The sequence below is a fragment of the Anopheles coustani genome, chromosome 2 (genome assembly GCF_943734705.1).
Source record: "Anopheles coustani chromosome 2, idAnoCousDA_361_x.2, whole genome shotgun sequence".
NCBI classification, from domain to species: Eukaryota; Metazoa; Arthropoda; class Insecta; order Diptera; family Culicidae; genus Anopheles; species Anopheles coustani.
The window spans coordinates 12,063,408-12,086,548 of NC_071289.1; the positions used below are offsets into that span (position 1 = coordinate 12,063,408).

The 23,141-nt window shown below is 45.1% G+C and overlaps 2 protein-coding genes across 2 annotated transcripts in view; both read right to left on the reverse strand.

Annotated features, from left to right (window-relative positions):
- LOC131261860 (pseudouridylate synthase RPUSD2-like) overlaps positions 1 to 23,141 on the reverse strand; it is a 111,513-nt gene that overhangs the window by 63,625 nt on the left and 24,747 nt on the right. The window lies entirely within an intron of this gene.
- On the reverse strand, positions 1,152 to 1,935 carry LOC131261862 (uncharacterized). The gene is made up of 2 exons (XM_058263707.1): positions 1,891 to 1,935; positions 1,152 to 1,811 (listed from the first exon to the last, which is right to left on the reverse strand). The coding sequence occupies exons 1-2, from the start codon at positions 1,933 to 1,935 to the stop codon at positions 1,152 to 1,154; spliced, it is 705 nt and encodes a 234-aa protein (XP_058119690.1).

The following is a 23,141-nucleotide window of genomic DNA, read 5'->3' on the forward strand; positions in this document are numbered from 1 at the left end:
GTAGTCGCGATTAGGGAAACGGTCAACTTCTTCTCGACGGCTCCTCTAATCACTCGGACATTATTGGCAGATAGTACCGGAGGGTACCACATGCACACATTTACGCACGAGCGGGAACGATAAATAAAGTAATATAAGGCGGTATTAATGCAAGATAATTGTGCTTTATCGGCATACCAGTTGATGACGGGACGGTTTTCTTTTTTGTGTGTGGTCAACCTCTCTACCACCGATTATCGTGAAATAACCCACGCTGGTTACCCTTCGTTGAGGGCGGAAGAATGGGAATGATACAAGCGAGGCAGCGGTGTACAGCCTTTTTAAGCCACGAGATTAACATTGCGTCAATGGCAAGATAACCTTCCGGAAAGAAAAACTTATGTAATTAATAAAAAAACGAAATGCATTCTCAATCACGGAGCAGCATGCCAATACTTCCCCGACTTCCTCGGTGGCGTGATAAGCGAGAGCACGAAAGGCACGTGAAACGACCGGAAGAAGGGGAAAATTAAACTCACGATTCAATCAGACCCAGCGCAGATAGGTTAAGGTTGCCCAAAAGAAGGCAAGGCAATTTTGAGAAATTCAGAGATCACGAAACGGCTCAAGGCCTCCTTGGCAGGAGAAACGATTAAAGAAGGAAAATAAAAATGCGCGTAGTGGTTGGATCCAAAACCCGATTGAAACTTTTTATCTTTTAAACTTCACCTTTAAATACAAGCCTGTAAAAATATTTTTCTGTTCTTATGATAAGATATGTAAATTTAGTATATTAAACACACAAGAAACGACCAATGTTTCTATGTTTCGATGGAACAATGTTTCAAAGCTTTTCATTCACAATAAAAATGTCATGGTCAAATTAAAAACAAAATACGAGCGAGGTGATAAGCCACAGTGTGATAAGACAAAATTGTTCAAAGCTGCGTCAGAGAGGGTTGAGCTTTATCACAATAGTGACAAACATCTTCCATGTTCATATACCAATACCAAAACAATTAATAATAATTCAATCAAGAAATCGTGTGACTTAAATTAAACCAAAATTTTGAGTTTTGAGAAATGATTAAATTCAAAACAATAGAACAACGCGATTATGTTTTAAACAATTTTTATAGGCACAAGGAACGAGTTTTACATGGCACAATGACTTATTGCGCACAGAAGAACAACGTGTCGCGGATGACTTGGCCGTAGTTGCTGAAACGCTCCACACCACGCTCGACGCAAGTCACGATCTCCGGCAGCAGGTTGTCGTCCAGATCGGAGACTCCCTGCAGGATGCGCTCCATATCGGGCTGAGTGATTCTGGTGAAGTAATCCAGTCGGTTCTCGATCTGAGCGCCAACAACATCCGCTAGCTCCTCGGTGAAGTCGATGGCGTTCCAGTCGATGAAACCACGGACAACGATGTTCTGGAGCTCGGTCGATTCGATCTGGGCATTCTCGAGAGCGGCGTGGACCTCGGCCGTACGGGAGGTGATCTCAACATTGGCGCGGCTGGCGCAGCGCGACAGAGCCTCTCCAACTAAGTCGATCTCAACGGCCCAGTTAGCGACGGCCACGTCAACGCAGCTAGCCGGAGCCGCCGATTCACCGACAAAGTCCTCGGTGTCCTCACGGACATCCTGGATCTCCTGAAGGGCGCTGTTCATGCGGGAAATCAGCTGTTCGTTCAATTGAACCAGTTCCTCGCTCAATCGGAAGCGAAGATTGTTGAACGCGCTCTCCATGACATCATGGGCCTCTTCGGCCTGGGTCTGGATGTCGAGCAGGTACTGGATGAACTCATTTTCGCTCTGAGCAAGCGACTACAAAACGCAACGAAACAATCAATGAACAAAATGATCACCAAAGATTCACCTAGAACTCCTCGCAATAGACACTCACTTGACCGGCCAGGGCCAGCAGCAGGCAGACGAACAGGCTCTTCATTTCGCTTTTCAAACGTGCACGGCACAAGAATAATTCGGCAGTTGTTAAACGCTCGACGACCGTCCAAAACTATTCGGAACTTTTGGTTGCGTGGCCCAATTTATCGGTTTACAGGGCGGATTAATATCAGTACCGCTTTATCGCCGCAAAGAGTTTTCAGTTGGGGTATTGAAAAATGCTGCCGTTTTATTGCCCCACCATCGCTACCACTTACGCAGAACTCGTGCTGGGGAGGTCAGGCTAGATTACCGAACACAAAATTCAAGCAGATATGAGCTACCTATCAGCGATACGAACGCAAACAGGATGGTCGAGAGCGTACACCTTCCCGTTTGTCGAATATCTTATTCATCCAGCTGAATTGCCCCTTTGCAACTCGGAACTTGCTACCGGGGATAAGCGAACGGCCTCGCAGGATAAGATTAGAGACATTTGTATTGTTATTTTTCCGAGCCAAAACGGAACACTAGGCAGGTGGCCAGGAAATGTAAAGCAGCTTATCTTATCGCAGAATGAAGTACACGTTACGCAGATTAACGCCGTCCAAATCAGCTGATGGTGCAATATTTAATCATTCGGATGTAATTGATTAATTGATAGTGATCCATAAAGGCATCTTACAGTCATGCAGGAAGAGTGTCCCTTTCCGATTGACCCACAACTTCATGAAGTTGCGAATTACATGAGCAAAAGTCACTGTTTACCAACGCCAGTCGTCGGCATGACCTTGTTTTGCAGTCGAGTGAAAGTAGCCGGTAGAGCCTGTATGCCAATCAAGTTAAACCCTGTTTGGCAACATGCTGAAGGGAACCTGTTTTGGTCGGAACTTCGCAAAAGATGGGAACGTAACCAGATTACATCATTGTCCTCGTCGCCAGTCGACCTAACCTTGGCATTGAGTAGCGTTGCATTCTTATGCGAATGCTGTACGGATTTGATTCGAAGCCTTTCACGGATGAACAGATTTCACTGTCAAAATGCCGCGTCTTCAACGAACGTGTCAATCGTTTCGCTGACGGTTGTTTAGCACAATCGGACTTCGGGGAGTTAAAACTTTGAACATGTTTGTGACGCAGGACAGTGTGTTCAGATTTTTTTTTTTAGCATTCCATTTGCTGCGTGTGGTCATCATTGGCAGAGTAGACATTCACGCTTTGCTGCATAAAATTTGCATCTATTAAATCTCATCGACCCATCCGATGCCGTCACAAACCGACAAGACGCTCTGCGCGGTCAAGTTTACTGGAACAGAGAAACCGCGGAAAAAAGAGAAGCAAAGTTAACTGTCCGATCGTAGCAAAAGATAAAAGAAGATTATGATTTATTTTATTATCATAATTGAATTTAAATTGATCCACTCTTATTCTTATTACACTTGACATGGATCAAAATAAGTAAAGCATTACATTTAATTTCTCATGAGGACACAACATCACAAACATTTTTATAATTTTGATTATTAAAAAACATTCTTATAAATTCAATTCATATTTGTCAAAAAGATTTTATTACATCTCAAATAAGCAAGAAATACCATGCCAAAGAGGTTTTTTCTCCCATGCATCTATCAACAAGTAGAAACCGTGACAAAGATAGTACAAGTTTTTATTTCAAGGCATCGCTTTCTTCTTTACCCCCGCGCCAAACAAATTTGTGCAAATTATAACAATTTGTGGCGGGCCGCATAATAATGTCATTAGCATAATTAGCTGATCCCGCACACTAATCGGTTACTCGGTTTTATCGACCGCGACGCTTCATCGTCGTTCCGTGGATCATCCGCCGAAATTCGATTTTCATCGAGCGGAAGTTCCGAACGATGGCGAAGAAAACACGATCGATGATAGTTATGCGCAACCCCGCTCATCGCGCGGAAGGAAGTTAGGGCCAGGCCAGGCCAGGCCGGGCCTGTTCCGGAGTCTCGGCGGACACTGGGTGCGAATGGATTGATGAGTGTTATGAATGGATTGTGAATAAACGGGGCGTAATTAATATAGATATATATTTTTCGCTCCTTTCTGTGTGTTTTTTTCTCTTCTTCGCCTCGACGAACCCACAACCGATGTGCGCTGATTCTAACGATGTGCTGGGGGACAGTTTTATGGGTCGCCACTGACAGGAATAACGATTATGATCGTCGCGCAGCCATCTCCGCCCGAATGGGTTGAACGGGTTGGTTGCCCCAACGTGAATGGGTAGTTTGTTGTCAGTGTTCGCCGGTCGATTGATGGAGCTATTAGAAGGTCGTACATCATGACGTGCTGCAACCGCAAGGCACAAGGCAAGGAGCGAGGAACGACGCTCTCCGACAGGGTAGGGGAATTTGTTGTAATGACGGTGTAAACAGACAAAACAGAAGTCCCACCGTAATTCACAATGCTTACCAAATGAATCATAGTGGGCGATCGGGAAGTCAACTCTAGGAAGAGCTTAGAATGCTTTAAACATAAGCAGTGAATAAGTGATGGAAATATTCAGAAGTTTAAAACACATGAGATGTAAAAACTATTCTATATAATCAACGTTATAGTTCTGATGGCGCAAATTCTTCACGAACGATTTGATGGAAATTCAACTATACATTTTCCTCGTCCTAAGCCTTCAACGTGGATATCGGAACCAACAGCGCATACCGTATGCGACTGGAAAAAGGGACTAGTTACGTACCAACTCCAAACCCTTCGGAAAAGTCAGCGTCAAACTTCGCTGCCGGAAAACCGCTGCCAAGCCGTTGATGAAAGAGGATCATCGCCCTCAGGGGCTTTACGGAGAATTTGCACATGCTGTCCGTAGTCCGTCGGGGTAAGCTGTTTTAGAGGTTACGACCAACTCGTAAGCATGCACAGGCTCTCTACGAAATGTGAATGCCCGGCGAAAATGCGAAATAACTCAACGATGTCCGGTTGGGATGGGTTTGAGAAACACTGTGGAGGCGGTGAAATATTTCACATAACATCGTCGAAAGTGGCATTGTCGGAAAAAGGGGCAGATTTGCAAGAGCGTTCACTACGCCACACTCCTGGCTGTTGGGAGGAAATTTTCAACCCCAAAGGCAACGCCAGGATCTGCTAAGAAGAAATCACAACTCTTACCCAACCACGTGTCCGGACAAGTCGCAGCAATTTTCCGGAGAGCAAGCGAAAGTATTTTGCCCAGATTCCCGAATAACTGCTGAGGACTATCATACGCCCGTTCTTACTGGATCCAGCTCACTGGTGTCTCCGGGCTTTTTGTCAAATATAGTCATTTATTCATTCACGCAAAAGAGAGATTCGTTGGATGGTAAAGAGAAGTTTTTTTTAAACTTTTGTTAGAATCAGATTTGATAAATTTACATTTATATTTTACTGAACAACAACGTTCAATGCAAGAATAAAACTTGCAATACGATTGTTGGACTACGAAGTCAACGACCGGTAAAGAGAAAAATTATGACATGATCCAAAGAGAATGGCTTGTTCGACAGTGGAAACCAAAAGTTGTATAAGGTGAATAATCCCCACAAAAGGCTATATATTTGCCCGGACAATACTGAATTCAATGAAACTCCGATTGTTTAAATAAATCAGTCCAAACATAATCCGTAGCAATCCAGGGAAAACAATATTACTACAATTTGTTGATCGAGCATCAACATCGTACCAACGAAGAGCTGGGAGCCACGATGCATCCCGTTCACGTCAAACCAATAAATGTAGCTAGTCCTTTCCGGGTGAGAGGAAATTGTGAAATTTACGATCCAATTAAACGTGGCATTTGAAATGTTTTAATTTCGTTTGCGTATTTATCATTCGCTGTTTGCCCGACAGTCTCGGTCCGGCGGCAAACATAACTCTTCCGAGCAACATAAAAGACATACGTTTGTACTGCCAATTTATTGTTTTTTATTCTCTCTCCTGCACTTTATCGCCCTGCGTTTATACTTCCGAACGAAGTGCAGTGGAAAAAACGGGGCTATGAAATACTTATAGCTAATGAAAACATAACTTTTTTCCTCATTCCTTCGTTCTTCTGCTCTTTAAACGCTCTGTGCGTTACGATATCAACACGGTGAGTGATTTTTCTTTCGCTTTGCACGCTTCAGTCTGATTCGTTCAGCTTACTCTGAATAATATTTTATTTGTATGTTGGGACTAACGGATCGTTGAGTTGAAAACAGTACTCTTTCCTGTGTCAGATCTTCGTTCAAATTAGATTCAAAATGACTGGGTGAATTGAGTGGTATCCTTGGGTATTGCCTCTCGTCCAACCCATATTTTGCTTTAAAAAAAATGAACAAAGTTCCTGGTACATATTTGATTGTTATTGAAATGTATAAAGCAAAACTAGGTAAATCATTTTTATGTTTTGAAAGTAAAATTCGTAAAAGAACATAACAAACCACAGCGACGCGTTGCTAAGAAACCCTAACAGAACATTCAATTATATTCCCATCGTTGGACAGGCTTTCGAAAGTGTAAAACGCGGTTCATCGCCTTGTAGCGAGAATGTCCGATTTTCCGAATGAATGAGTTTTTGTAACGAACCACGTATTGCATGCGGCGAGTTTGAGGGTTTTTAGGCAATGAAGCAAAAAAAAAACTAAACAAACCCACAATGAAACCACTGTTGGAAAACGGCCGGCAAAAGCCGATTCTGTCTAGCGGAAGAATGGGATCGCCCAGGGCAATGTGAGGGTGTTGTCATGTACATAAATTTATGTTTTTTTTTATACTTGTCATGGTCCATTTAATGGACCTATTGCACTGATTTTTTTTAAAGTAAAACCGAACGTAGGAGCGTAGTGACTTTGTAAACCAAATCGATCTTCCATGTTTGTAGATGTGAGCAAAATCCAAAAAGTTATTCCGTTCAAATGGTTGGTTTTGTCAAACATCAACTTTGAAATCGTTGAAATTAATAGAATTTATTGATCTGTATATTATCAATACACACCCACCATTACACGACGAGGAAAATGGACAACGCAATATCATCGCATGCGGATCAATTACCTGCAAAGAAAAGAGAGAAAACAAAGTTAGTGAAACGAAATTTCATCACAAAAATTTCACATTTTAATACCCAATATGAAATGGTGAAATGGAATAAGATAACAATAAGTTATCCATTCGATAATTGGAATAATAGAAAGGATTGTTTCATGCAAGAATTGGCCACAAAAAATCTAGCATTGAAAATCTAACTGAAAGCCAGATAAGCCAATTGAATTTATCAGGGAACATTTTCAACACAATGCTTAAAGCACGCAATATTCTGCATTGGTGTATATGCAAAACTTTAAAGCATCAACACAGCCATGTACAGTATGTAGACACGCATCCTTAGTTTTTTGTTCTTATCCTTCTGTTCTATGAACACACAAAATATGCATCGGTGTTACGTTTCGGCTTATGCTGGAAGCTGCATGATTCCATTGTTTCTATTTTGCCATCCACTCATGCGTTTCGCAAATGTTCCGGGAACTCGGTTCAATCGAAAGACCAACTCAACCTGCCTCACCGAAAGCCATTAGACGCGCCCTAGAGCCCCCGTTTGTTGTGTTGAGCTAGTCGCATCGCATTGGGTTGGTCTGATCATAGCGCGGCAGAAGCCACCACAGAAAACGGTTGTCCTAACCAACGGAGGCACACCACACACGGAGTGTTTTGTTTGTTTATTTGTTTAGTTGTTTGTTTGTATAATTTATCAATTTATGCGCACCACCGGGCAAAACCCGTCGGTTTCATGAGCATCGACCTCCGAACGCCCTCCCAGACACGCGCGCTTGGAAATGAAAGTGCAATGAACACAAGCGGTACCGGTTCAACAACGGCTTATCGCGCAGGGAGACAGACGCTGGCAGGAAGGCTGGAGGAATTTGGTGGGCTCCCATGACCTCGCCGACGCGTCCTGACATTGACCCAATCCCCAAGGGCTACCTCGCCCGGCCGCGAAGTCCTGCGAAGCGGTAGGCAAGGCAAATCGTAAGGCCGGGATGTGGTTAAAATGAATATTTAATGGTTCTTCGAATAGTCCGGATAAGTGTTAGCCGGTTGGGCAAACCGAGCGTAGCAGCGTTGCCAGGTCGTCTCAACCAACATTGTCCCTACACCCCGGTGTCCCTACCTACGCCGCGAACCAATCATAATCCATTTGAACATATTCGTTTCCCCCACACACACACACTCCCTTCGTTGCCGTGTGTCCCTTATGTTATTTTACAATAGCAGTGCTTCACAGCCCTTCGTCTGTATTGTTGCTCTTTCGATCGAATCTTTCCACTTTATGCGGAAAGTGGAAAATCAAATTGTGCGTCCACGACACGCTGCCGTTTCTCCCATCCCACCCCGCTCATGGGTAGGAGGCCCATCAAGGTGTGAGATGATGCATGAAAAACTGAGTGAAGCGAATAAAGCCAGTACTTCTGTAAGAGAAACCCATATACACACACACGTACACTGCACACGGGCATTCCCGATGCGGGATGATTTCCACCAAACGTGTTCACGGCTCAACATCGTTTCGGTGCGTGCTTGCTACCGAGAGCTTTAAGTGGTTTGGAAGGTGGATTTTATTTGGAAAAGGTAAGTGCCAACTCGTTGAACCATAGATTACTGACGTAGATTTATGGCTGTTTGTTTCCCTGCGCTAACTTACGCTTATCAGCTGAACACGCATGTCGAAAAATGAATTTCATAAAATGTTACTTGAACAATTTATTTCGTAAAGGTTATTTCCAAATATATTATGCAATGTAGTAAACGTTATGTTATTCTCATCTTTCCATTAAACCCACCGATGAAACATGTTTATTACATGGTTGTTGCAAATTTTACGACGGCTTACGTAGCGCACATAAAAACATCATCCCTTTAATGTCGTCCCGAGCAAAAGGCCATCCGCCGTGGATCTTTTCGGGGCCAACATTAGATTCGTAAGGTGGAACAAATATTCACGTACACATGAAAGCAATCGATCAGCACACCATCGTGGGCGTGAACCTTCATCACGTGATTCGTCGCATTGTTTACAGGTCACAAAATAAGATCAAAACATTCCCACACTACACATCTCGCCATGCAGGCCCAACGGTGGAGTGCAGAACAAGTGAAAGTAAAATTAATTTATCGTACCGGTGCCGTCGTAAATACACCTACCAATGGCGGATAATTCTTCACGGGACCGGAACGCACCGGTAGCACAAGAAACTTCCGATTCCGCTTCGAAACGCCGTGGCATCCGACGGAGTCTCTCCCTTCGATCGGCAGAGTCTGTTTGAAGCAGATACGGTGGTCCGTAGTGCTAGCACCAAACACCCTGTACGATATACCAAATTCCTGTTGCCATGGCGAGTGGAAAACCGAACGCCGTTTGGTTCTGCACCCGAAACTACCGTGCGGGACGTTTGCAAGAAAGTTCGCAGAAGTTTAATTTCCCGTCGCCGCCCAAACCACCAGGCGCCTCCATCCGGGCCGGGGAGAGAGCTTCCGGGAAAGATTAATGCAGTGCGTCAGCGTCCGTTCACTACCACTATCGACCGAACCGGGCGTAGCGAGGACTATCGACGTGTGCTAATTATCTGACGACGACGGCGATGAGTACCCTCGTCCCTTTTCCAGCGGCCAACGCGGAATTTTCCACCCACTAAAAACCCCCCGAAAGCTGGTTTCAATGTTGTTTGATCACACTATCATGCCACTGATAGTGTGTTTGTGTGCCAATGTTTTCCATTAGGGCAGCGGCAGCAGCAGCAGAGGAACAATAATTAAAGCGACAAACAAGTGAAATGTTATGCTAAAATGAGGCGGATGCATCGATCATACGGTGGCGCTTAGAACACGGTTTTATCACTTGCAACAACACGGAAACATCACCACGTACACATGAACTGTTTACTTAAAAATCAGAGAGGTTTAGCATCGCTACTAACAAAATAACAAACAAGGTTTTTCACACTGGAAACGTAAAATCAATAACACCCTATAGTATCATGATGCTAAGCGAGTTAAAGGTATAAATGAGTTTTATATTTTCAGCTTTGTGCAAGTGTATAACAGCTGATATTGATGAACACACCGAGCATAAACGCCAATCATTTTGAAAAATAATAAATCAAACCAAAATTCGATTAAACCAGTAAGCAAACCTTTGCCCTAAAGTCGTTGAAACGGAAAATAGCATAAAGAACCAATCATCCGATTCCTTCCTTGCCGGGGAAATAAACAAAAATAAAATGAAAACAACGACCCCCTCTCGTCATTGAGCCAACAACCGAACGGGTCTGTTGAAACCGTTCCCGCCATTCGTCTCGCAAACGATTTGAGCTCAGGCAATCAGGCGATAATTAAAAGTAAATCATGCGATTATTCTACCACCGGGGCAGAAAGACATTGCCACCGAATTTCGGCCTACTGAACTGAGCGGAACCGAACTGAACTGCGCCATGCCCGTGCGACCGTGCCGTGGGGTCGAGATTATTAATCAATTTTCGCCTAACGACCAACCGATCGGGGTTCGGTTTACGGTGTGAACAGCTTCAACGACCCAATCACCTCCGGCGCGTGAAATGCTCTGATCTTCGCGTGCCGCTTCCCGCGGGAAGTATAAACGAATGCGGCCACGAATATTTCGCGCTTCACAGAATTTTCCTACGTTTTAACGGGAGGCGCTACGTGGGACGGTGAAACGAAGAAGGAAACATTGGTGCGGGGTTCGGGCGGGATGTTTTTTACCCTCGCCTCCATTGCCCCGCTAACGATAAATGTGTGTAAACAATCCAACCGAGGAATGATTTAAAATCGGTTCTAGACTGCTGGGAGAAATATTGACGGAGTTTAACGGACGAGTGGACCGTGGAGTTTGAGGTACGAAACGTCGGATTTATCAATGTGATCTACGCGTCAATTTTATGAATGATAGGCAGAGTTCGAAGTCAGCTTGCATGATCCAATCGTTTTGGGGTTTAATTAAAACCAACAGAGAAGATGACTGTTCTTCACACTCGATCCACGAAATGTATTTGTTTAACTTATAAAATTTCGAAGTTAGGCAACATGTGGGATGCATTTAAATCGTTTACACGAACGGTAATATTTAACGCTGATTTATTCATTTCAAAATACCAAATCCACAGCCCATTTCCGCAAAACCTTTCTTCGCCAACTCTTGCCGTTGGAAAAGAAAACCAAACATCTCCTGCTGTTATGATTTTCATCTATTAGCAAGCGAGTGATCGCTGTCAAAGCATTGCGTTATTAATGCTATAAGCTATGATTTATTTTTGCTCACCACTCCTGAAGCAACACAATCAATTTAGTTGCTAACAAAACTCCCGTTGCTAAAGCAACCGTTGTTGGCAGGATCATTGGTCTCCCGGTGCGGAAAGAGCAGATGTATTTTAAGAATGGAAGAGAAGAACCCCAAAGATAAACCACACTCGGTACCCGGAAACAGCGGTGTCACATCCCTGGAGACGGTGGCAAGAAAACCGCAGCCGAGCCGAGACGAACAGCTCTATTATTCAAACGGAGACCTTCGTTGCTCGTCGGGGTAACCTTTGGTCATTGGTGCACCAGGGACACCGGATAAAATGCTGCGGGCAGAGTTCGACCCGGTTAACAGGGTGAACACTATCCATCAATTAATGGTTAACCTTATTGAGCGCCATTTGAGCGCCTCTGTGTCCTCTTCTGGTCGATGATGAACAGCGCCACATGGAAACGGATTATGGTAGTTGTGGTTACTCATTTTTCTTAAGAGAATCATTCTGGCTTGAATGTCGAAAGAACTTATAAAAAGGTTTTGGTTGCTGTGGAATCATAAACTGTTTTTTGAAAGATGATATATTATGTAGAATATTGTATAGCATTATTCTGAATAGAGTAATTCTTGATTAAAAGAGAAAACACACACAGAAGACAACCATTTAAAAACATATGTTATTTCTACACGTTCTAAAATTTGAATTCTTTTCAAGAAATCTTCATCTCTGAATCATCTTGTGAACGAACAAAATATGACGCTACATTTCGGTGCCTAATCCATCCTGATTAATAAAATACACAAAACTCCCAAAAAATAACCCCGAACGCATAACGTACACAATGTGGGAAAATAGCATCTCGCGCGGCTTTTATTTACGAACGCGTTTCGCCAGCAGCATTACGACCGGCTTCGCATTACGCCCAAACGAATGCAGCAGCTTTGAAGGGGGATCTCGTTGCATTTATAATTATTGGTTCCTGTCGGTTTCCGTTGCATCACAAAAACCGACGACGTCAGCCTGCCGCGTGTCTGGTTACTCGCTTGTCCCCATTTCGCTCATAAGCTAACGTCATGTTTGAGAGTAAACTCTGGGCGGGAATTGGAGGCACTATTATTAGAATTCATTCCATTCCTAGCGGCTGCTCGAAACGGTTTTACGTCGAACCGTCGCAAGCACGATTTAAACAACGAGGAAATCCTATGTTTGCAGCTCAATTCGAAATGTGATATTTGCGAAACAATAACGGTAATTAGAAATACCTCAAAAATACTTAAATTACGCTTCTTTTGAAGAAATTCAAAACGATTTCACACATGAAATGAATATACACATTCTACATAAATGAGCATTAAGTATTGCAAAATAATATCAAACACAGCTGAACAAAGGTTTCCGATAAAGTGTGATTAAAAGCTCGTAACTAATTAAAATTCCCCAATATTTGAAACCAATTATTTCACGATTTGAAAATGTATGCTTTAAGGCAAAGTTTGCGGGTACCCGTGGGAGAATTATCACATCACCCGGAAAAATAATCACATTCATTGTCATGCACTGTGTCCGTGGTTTTGTCGTAAGTTTAAATGAGCACAATTTGCGGGTTGGAATTGTCCAATTAATAGGGGATTTTCGACTACACGATTTTCCGAGGGAAAATAGCTCCATTAACTCAATGATCGCCCAACGCTCGCAGCGAAAGCATGTTCGCCGTTCAACGTCTACTCGTCCTGCCCGTCCTAAACAACACGGGCGCGGCATGGTTGTTTCAAGTAACGTTCACGGCACGGCACAAATAGATCAAGATGTGAAAACGATTTTCTCTGTTCTGGCGTTGTCTTACCTAATTTCCATTTGTGACATTCATTCTCGCGATGTTCTACCCCAGTGTCGTTGCGGGGGAGGGAGGTCAAGGTAGGTGGAGGTTGGTGTAATCACACGGCTGACACCGACAGAACGAGACACCCCGCACAGTTTCTATTAAACTTTCTGTCAGGGTCGGCAGACGCGGGATTTGAATTCAATGTTTCGCGCTATTTTCCACCGAACATTAATGTTGCCATCGACTGCGTTGAATGGATTTATTTTTAAATCATTTCATATTTCCCGGGGAAAGTGGGAGGGTGTCAGTGACGATGGTGTGTAGGAGAAAGCGGATGGAATCTGATAAAATGACTACAACAATCGTAACATTGTTTGACGTACAACAGTGTTCCGCTACGTGAACGAATGAACCGTGGAAACCGCCCCCCTTTTTATAGACACTACGCCGCCCTCTCTTGGCCATGGTCGAAGGTCGAATTGCAATTTACAACACATTTCACTTCGAACGATTAATCATTTTTCAAGTGTCATCAGGGTGGCGGTTCTACCGTTCCGTGCTTCGTGGTCTTTTTTCAATTTTTCTCGACCACTCCACTCCATCTGCTCTTCATTTGACTCATTCGATCGGCTCGGTTGGGCACTCCAAGGATGTTTTCCCTGTTGTCTCGCTGCCCCAACCGGTCCGGCTGCTCTGGTTTTCGCAAACAATCAGCATGTGGGCCACGTGGACATCATTGAAATACAATTTTTCACAGCACCATCGGCACATTTTCCACCATCCGCTATGTGCAGCCGACTTTCTTTTTTTAATGTCCAATTCTTGGTAAAATCCACTCCCCCCCCCCCTCCCCAGTTCCCCCCGGCTGGTGACGATTTGCAAGTGATAAATGATTTACATCGAGCTAACCGTCGAGTGATCTCGTGGAACCAAACGCGCGTTGTCTGTTTTTTCTCTCAGCGCTGCGAAAGAAATTCAATGGACCTTTTAAAACACAAATTTGCTTTTCCGAAAAAAAAACCCGAACAGAAAAGAACACAAATCGTGGATGTGGAGTGCACGTAGACGCAACAAACGAACGCTGGCGGGAATATCGGCGTCCGGGCGTCGAGTGTACAATTAATTGAATCACCCGAGCCGAGGCCGTACAGCGTTTGCCTGGGAGCACCACGGTTGCTTCCCGTTCCTCTTCGGTCAGCCGTCAGATCGAACAACCGTTTTTCCACTTCGGTTCGACGTGAATTACCACCTTTGGCCGTAGAAGCGTCGGTTCCCGGTCGGGTCGGACCAAACCGACAATCAGCGAAACCCGGGAGCGAAAGTAAATTTGAGCGAATTAATCAAAAAACTTCGCAAATTAAACACCACCCACGGTACGTTACTTCCTCACCCAGGGCGTGTTAAAGAGGGTGCAGGGTAGTGGCGTTCACCAGCCGACGGTTCAATGTACCGCCATGCCGGGCCAGTGAATTGTTTTGCTTCGATTGCATTAAGTATTTTATGTGGGTGAAGGGTGTCGATGTTTTACATAAAAATACATGCTCCTTGTGGTGCTACGTGGTTTGTTAGGTAGACAGCAATGCAAAATAATAGTAAGTTAAATAGAAAAATTAACGTGATTTACATTAGGTTCAGGATCAATAGGTATAAAATTAAAATAGTCATGAAACATATCAGAAGAATACCAATGAAAAACAATGTTCTAATCCTATCGTGTATTTTAAGAATTTAATTTGTACCAAAACCCTTCCTGCGCCATTCATTTCTTGTATGTTACACAAATTTAATTGGAATTGATGATGTCAAAGTAATCAAAATGACTTATTTAGAAGCTATTCAAGCACTCCAACTAATACATGACAATGAATAAATCAATAATGACAAAATAAAATATCCACAAATGGTCGAATTAGTTCACCACCGATAAGTATCTAAACAAAATAGCTAAATATTAAACGTTCAATGACACGCCGGCCACCACCCATTCCACCCTTCGACCACCGAAAAAAAAGGAAGCATAAACCACTTCGGCACCATTTATATTTGCCCCACATCACCACCGTCGTCTAAATGTGGTGGGCATTAAATCAATCCATCAAACACCACTCGAGACTCTGCAGAGTCAACTGGCAGCCAGCACTTGTCATTTGCATTTCCACTTATCCCTCGGGCCCGGAATCAGGTCTGCAATAAATACGGCTCCCGAGAGGCTACAGCACAGGAATGAAAAACTCGCGCTCCTAGAGCCCGGTAGACCATAAATTGTGTCAAAGCCTAAGTGAAGCAGAAAATACACTGCCTAGTACCGAACCATCTGCCAGCGGGAGTCGAAACAAAAGTGGCAACTACAGCAGCGTTGTGGGGAAAGTGTATGTACTCTCGACGCTAGCAAGCAAATCTTTCACATTCAAGAAGCAACTCCCGTGGATTGACTGCGTGCACGAATGTGCTTCAATCATACCGACTACCGACGAGACCAGATGACAGCATCGCCCATTTGTTACAGCATTCGTGAGGGCAGGGAGATGGCACAAATCCTCCACATGACGTTACTCTAGCGTTGTGGTTGTACGTTGTAAAACTTGCTACCGGTACGTGTTTCTTTTTTTGGAGGGAAGAGCATCTTTTCCATTACAACAAAACGAAAAGCGAGGAATCTATTTTCCAGATTCTATTCTTTCCAATTCGTGAGTTTTCCTTTCTTTTCACCGACAATTGTGGAAATGCTAGTGATGTGTGTATGCGCGGTACAATTCAAAATTCCCGAAAACCCGACTCCGGGTCAGAAAAAGCGGAAGAAAAGGAAACGACAGGCGAAACGAAGCTGCTAGAGGAGGGAGAGGATGAGCACGAAAGTCAACCTGATTGGAATATAAAATCAGATATGATGGGTTAGGACTTTTTCTAGACAATTTTGGCCCGCTTTCCAATCACCGTCGGAGAAAGAATGGTAACAAGGGTGGGTGCTTGACAAATCCATTTGAAAAATAGGATACCGCAAGTAATGTTGCGAAAACAACGGTCCGATAGGGCCAGTTCAAATTGAACCGGTTGGAGCCGCCAACAGATGGCAGTAGTCGTGGTGAAGGGCCGCGTCCGCTAGCTGGTCCAAATCCGTAGGGTCTATTATCCGGAAGAAAGAGACGACCAGCTGACGGACGCGGCTGATAAAAATGATAAAAAGGGCTCCAGCCGGGACAATGGCGATCTTTTCGGTTCAGTAAAGAAAAGTAAAAGCACGTGTAAATTTTTTAACATTCATTGTCGCTTAAAGTAAAAAATAAAAAGGACGAGTGTTTAAAAAACGCGTGGGAGAAGACATAAATAGAACGAAAGAAAGAATTGGATCGAAAACCTGTTGCAGGACGCAACATTTTAAAAAATTTACACTTGAAAAGACATTATTTCGTTCGACAACGCTGGACGCGTGGATGCTGCTGGACGTGGCATCTGGTGGAACGAAAAAGAAAAGAAAAATAGTAAAGCATCGTTCAGTGCTGTGTGTGTGGTGGCTGTAGGACACAGCCAAAGTTGAGTGTGCAAAGTTCAACTGCAAGTGCAGGACTCGCAACATTCAGCGGCACACGCAGGAACATTTTACGGTGCAAGCGGCTGTTGGACACAGCGATACAAAAGATAAAAGTTCATCTGCAAGTGCTGGACGCGGAACGCAGTGAACAAAAGATCAGTGGTTGACTTTTCACGAAAGACAACACGATGAGTGACGAAGTGTGCCTTGTGTGCGGACAGGCGACGAGTACGGTAGATAGCGTGGAGTGCGACGGTTGCAGCGCATGGTGCCACCTCAAGTGCGTGAAGGAGGACGACACCGTGTACAGTCGACATTGGCTGTGTCCCCGTTGCGACCCCGGAACACAGAAGCCAGGAGAGCACCCCCCCGTTTCGATCTCTTCACCCACGAACGTGCCACCTGGAGCAGGAGTGTGCTCGCCGGCATCGGTGCACTACGCTCAACCGATCGTTCTTGATTCTTGCAACGAGTCGGTTGTGCCCCAAGGATCGCAAGCGGCACCCCTTCCAGCCGCTCACCCCCTACCCGGAACGAAGGAGAGCGATACTGATCTCACGCTAGGAGAGATTAGCCGATGCGTTAGGCGCATGACGGAGGAACGGGAGAGGGAGGACAAGCGGATGGAGAAGCTAATGGACCAAATGATCCAATCGGTTGTGCGCTGTTTGGACGATCGAAACGTTAGGAAAGCACCAGGATCGAAGCAAGGGCTTCCGAGTTCGACGGCTTTCGGTGCTTTCGACGAAACTGAACAAGGCGATTATGGACCATACAACGAACTTAGTCGGAGCCAAGTGTCAGCGCGGCAGGCTGTAAGCGGTAAGCTACCCACTTTCAGTGGCAAACCCGAAGAATGGCCGATGTTTGAAGCCAGCTACGAGGAGACTACGAGGCTGTGTGGCTACTCCGACGGGGAAAACGTGATCCGGCTTCAGCAGGCGTTGCGCGGCAAAGCACTCAAGGCGGTGCAATGCAGATTGAGGCACGCAGAGAACCTCAAGGGCGTGATGGACACCCTGAAGAAAATGTTTGGACGGCCGGAGATTATTGTCAACACCCTCATCGAGCAGATTAGATGCCAGCCACCTCCCAAGCCGGATCGACTAGACACGCTGATCGACTTTGCGCTGTCAGTAGAAGAGGTGTGCGCAACAGTCAAAGCGAGCGGTGTGGGGGACAAGTTTGACGGCCCCCTTCTTCAAGAGCTGGTCGGTCGGCTCCCAGCACATGTCAAGTTGTTGTGGGGCATGCACTGCCTAACAGCTCCAGCACCTGCTGTTACCCTGGTGAACTTCGGTAAATGGATGGAGAAAACGAGGGAAGCTATTCTTCTCGTGCACTCTACTTCACCCACCGGGGAGGACCACAGAAAGCAACAACGGGGCATGATTAACGTGCACACATCATCACAGCGGCAGGTGCAATCAAAGGAAAAAAGATGCGCGTGCGACGGTGATTGCAGGCAACTTACGGAGTGCGAGGGCTATTGGAAGCTGAGTATAGCGGACCGATGGAACTTTGTCAAGGGCCACACCCTTTGCAAATCCTGCATACGAAGACACGAGGGCACATGTTGGATAACGCGGCCATGCTCTAAGGAAGGATGTACCGCGAAGCATCACCCATCGCTTCACAACACAACACCATCTGGTACCGAGGCGGAGGGTAATAACGTAACGCATTTGTCTCATTCTTCAGCTCACCAAAAAGACGTATTACTGAGATATATACCGATCACCCTTCATGGGGGCAGAAACGAGGTGAAAACCGTGGCGCTCTTGGACGAAGGATCATCCCATACCCTCATGGAACACGGTTTAATGGAGGAGCTAGGTCTACAAGGAACTCGGAGCCCTCTATGTCTCAGCTGGACTGGAGGCCACAATCGGGAAGAACCAGACTCAGTGGAGGTGGCGGTGCGTGTTTCCGGAACCCACAAGCAGGCCAAAGTTCATGAGATGTCCGCGGTGCGTACTGTCCAGGATTTAGCGCTTCCAAAACAAAGTATCGACGTAGCTAGGCTAGCCGAGCGGCACCCGCATTTACAATCGTGCCCACTCTCGTCGTTTGCATCGGCAGCACCACGAGTGATCATTGGAATGGATAACTACCACTTAACACGTCCATTAAAAACCGTGGAAAGATCGTTCGATGAGCCGATTGCAACCAAAACGCGCCTGGGCTGGGTAGTCGCCGGTCGATGTGGTGAAATGGCAATGGGAAACCAGGACGCTACTGTATCCACGCATCGCGTAAAAGTTTGTCGCTCCCAAGACCAGGAAGCAAGGATGGATGCAGCTCTACGTGAAACCTTTGCACTGGAGAAAACTCGTAGCAAAAAAGAAGAAATACCATCTAACGATAACGCCATCGACTACGTGGAAAACAGTCGCACCAGCATGGAGGAGGTGAAATGGAATGGAAGGATTCCTGACCAACTACATCGGCAAGCGACAATAGGGGGTACACACGCAGCCAAAACGATCACGGATGTACTTCGAGTGCAGCCAGACAAGCGCTTCCTTCGGACAAACCCTGAGAACGTTGCCAACCGAGTTAGCGAGATGCTAGATAAGCTTCATCAAACCGGGGGCAGAGGTAGTCATGTGACCCATCGGACCAACAAGGAGCGCTTGACGAAGCCAAGCACTGGGGGGACTGTTGCGAAAACAACGGTCCGATAGGGCCAGTTCAAATTGAACCGGTTGGAGCCGCCAACAGATGGCAGTAGTCGTGGTGAAGGGCCGCGTCCGCTAGCTGGTCCAAATCCGTAGGGTCTATTATCCGGAAGAAAGAGACGACCAGCTGACGGACGCGGCTGATAAAAATGATAAAAAGGGCTCCAGCCGGGACAATGGCGATCTTTTCGGTTCAGTAAAGAAAAGTAAAAGCACGTGTAAATTTTTTAACATTCATTGTCGCTTAAAGTAAAAAATAAAAAGGACGAGTGTTTAAAAAACGCGTGGGAGAAGACATAAATAGAACGAAAGAAAGAATTGGATCGAAAACCTGTTGCAGGACGCAACAAGTAACATTTTCCGTTCGGTTTTTCAAATTATCCCGTGATTGCCGGAACGCCACGGATCGGTGAGTTATTTCTCTAACCCGGAGAAGGTTGAAAGACAGGAAATGGGCACTCGACGAAAGTAACGCTTACGATCAATAGAAAATATGAATAAAGTAAGACTATGTTTATACAAGAAAAATAATTCTTCAAAGATAATGAACATAATGAAAATCTGTTTTACGAAATCGCAACAATTTAATATGTTCGGGTCGAGCAACATCAAGGCATGGCGCACAACAAGTGTTTCGCGTGTTGATTGTTTCAAAAACAACATTAAGCCTGTCTCTCAAAGCGTGCATTCCGGCCAGCTTTTGTCAGCCTTTTGCAAAGTTACCTTTCCCTCCCCGGGGGGGAGCTTAAATCAGCAAACTTTGCAACCCGCAACTCTTAAACCCCTCTGGGACGCGGCGTGTTTGCTGAGTCTCGTGCAATCCATAACCAGCGGCAAACGGCCCAAAACAGTTGGCATACGGCTGACGTCTAATTGTCACGAAAGCTGTGACGATTGTGTTAGTTTGTCTGGCGCTCGGACACCGGGACGAACGATGCTACCTCGGGTCGCTGACAAAATGACATCGTGTCCAAACGGCTCGAAGCTGCTATGAGTTGCCTACGGCCTGCAGGACTTGACGAGCTCTTCGATTGACAATACAGGCGGGTTCACAACGCTCCAGAGCGGAAGAAGAAATACCACAAACGGTTGACAACACTCCCGCGCTTTGACCTTCGGCAGCAATGGGTCAAATGCGGGCGTATGGAAGAAATAAAATTTTTATCGCCCTCCAAGGATATATGAACACCGAAAAGCGATAGGGCCCGGGCCGGGTGTGATACGACGAGCTTCCAGGCTGCAAGCGCTGCTCATAAATAAGGTCGGAAAACTAAGGCTCCCAGCACGCACAACTTGATGTGTGTGCTTTGGCTCCCGGGAGGGACACCTTCAAACACGACGTTCGCCCGGTCGGAAGCGACTCCCAGGGCAGCCGGGAACGATGGGAGAGGGGGGCTTGACGGGTCGATTTCGATGAACATTGCCAGCCAGCCAGCGTCAGAAGGTGTCGGTGAACGGGCATACAGCATTTGGGACACAGGTTTTATTGTGATGGCCTGATGCCTGCACACACTTAATGCAGAGTTTTCCAATCCGTCGTCCGGCATCGCAGGCACCAACACCAACGACGGCGATGGGAACGGTAACCATGTGACCACAAGGGCAAGTTTCGGGCGAGATTGTGAACGCCGTGCGCCCAAATTTATACACTTAGAAACTATTTATGAATGAGCAGCGTACGGGAGTGCGCCGGCATGGGCCGGGGTCATGAAAATTCAAACGAGCCCGATCCACCTGAGGTGTTTGTGTTAAGCGGCTCGGAATTTTTTGTTGCTCCCAAAGGGTGAGAAAAACTTCATCATAAGCTGTTTCTGAAAGTTATTTCACTCGTTTGAAAATAAAATCCAATCAAAAGTTGTTTTTTTTTGTCTTTTGCTTTCCTTTAAATCTGGATGCAGAAAGTACCAAATTTCCCTAAAGTGACTTATTTTGTATTGAAATCAACAGTATCATTTTTGAATATCATTATTTTTAGAGATTTTCAAAACAAATCTCATTAAGGAGCACGTGGCGTATATTCCAATTCTTACTTATTTTTCTCGTGTTTGAAGACGCAAAGAATCAAGCAAGTTTTATGAGCTTATGTTTTATTTAAGTGGGCGATTTCCTTAAGACTGACCGAATTGTATCGTTAAAAATTTACTAATCCTTGCTCAACACTCCGTGGTAGGTAGCAAACAAACAACGTCGAAGGCGACGCCGCCATCCCCACGAAAGCCTTTTCCGACTAAAATTAGTTAAATTTGAATTTTAAATCTGACAAACGCTGTAACGCCCGCCCACTCCATGTCTTAGCCATGTTGTTCTGGTAGAGTTGTCACAAATGCTGGGGACGAAGCGACAAGAACAGGCTAGCCTCCTCCTTCGCTGAGGCTCCAGGTACACGGCAGGTAGGTAAAGTAATTGTCAATTTGCAGCATTACCGAATTGCTTGCTTGCGCTTGTTTGCTTGGTTACCAATTTCTGGTCCTAACGCCCTAACGCTTGTTAGCTCGATTGCTGGGATTGTGGGTTGGGCTGGAGCTCGCGGTCGTTTGGTTTCCTACGGTCTTCGTTTATCTACCTTCGCTGTAGTGGAATTTCCTTGATTTTCCAGTCAATTTTACCGCAAACGCACCGCGCTTTTGTCCGCTTCGGTAATCCAGCCCGATGTCGGTTCGATCCCCTTCGCTAACGGGAATTTCGTGTAATCGGATGTGTTCACGACATCCTGAGAGTTCATTTGAAAGTCACAGGACAATTTAATCGGTGGTGGTGAAGGACCAGCGAGGTTAGATGGAAGCCGGAAGATCCTTGGAGTTGGATTAAATTCTTACGAAACGATAATTTCGTTAACGAACAAAAGATTGAGTAACGGGGCAATTTTACAGATGATGTGCGATCGAAAACACAGGTTTCCGGAAGGTTGACACTGCCTTGTTTTGTGATTCCAATGATTGTTTCCTCAGCAGTTCAGTGTCTTTCATGGAAACTTCCGAACAGATTGTTGAAAGTAATTCTTTATCGTAAATGTATTCTATTTAACAAATTATTGTGAAATTAATAAGTTTGAGATGGCATGGAAATAACGTGGAAATAAAATTTTGTACCGTTTCAACCAAAGATTAATATGCTTCGTTTGTTTTCTATTTGTTACTCTTTAAGAGAGGTACGGTTTTTAGAGTAGTATCGCGTGCCTAAGACAATTAGCTCCATCCGTTTCAACAAGTTTTTTTCCTAACATTTCCCGACAAAAGCATCACTCCAACTATTTTGTTGATTGTAGTTAGTGATAATTGAGAACATTTGTCGGTTTGTCTGATTTACACATCACCGTTACCGAGTTTGAACTTGAACCTGATAAAGAATCTTTATACTTAAGTTTTCGAGCTTATTATACTATTCTAGTGTTGTATAACAGCTTTATTTAAAATGCTACCAGACACATCACGAATGTACATTGTACGTTTACTTGGTGGTTTTGCATCGGAGATCGGAACTATTTGAATTTCCGATGATATGGTAATCGGTCTCCCTAGATCCGGGATCAGAGCTTTCCTTCGCTCAATTGAATTCCCAAGGACGGCAGAAGATCAATTCAGATTTTCTCAATTGGATAGTTCAACTCGACTTTCATGTTTCGAGAGCCAGTCCCTCGCTTGTTCCGTTTCGCAAGCAAGTAAGCAGTAAGGTTCAGAAGAAGCTGGCCAATTGGATGAACGTTCATTTTGCGTTCTTTAACACCACCTTCGTTCCTAGCGTCTTCTCTCACCCTAAAAGGTACAATCTGAGCGGTGGTGAGGTTCGCCACAAAACATGATTAACTCGTCACTCACCGGACACGGACCCGTCGGCAGGTCGGTCACAATCGAATAAATGTCACTTGAGTACCGGCACCGGGCACCCCCAGGAGGGGGCGGCCAACCCACTTGACACGGGCAGCAAAACCGC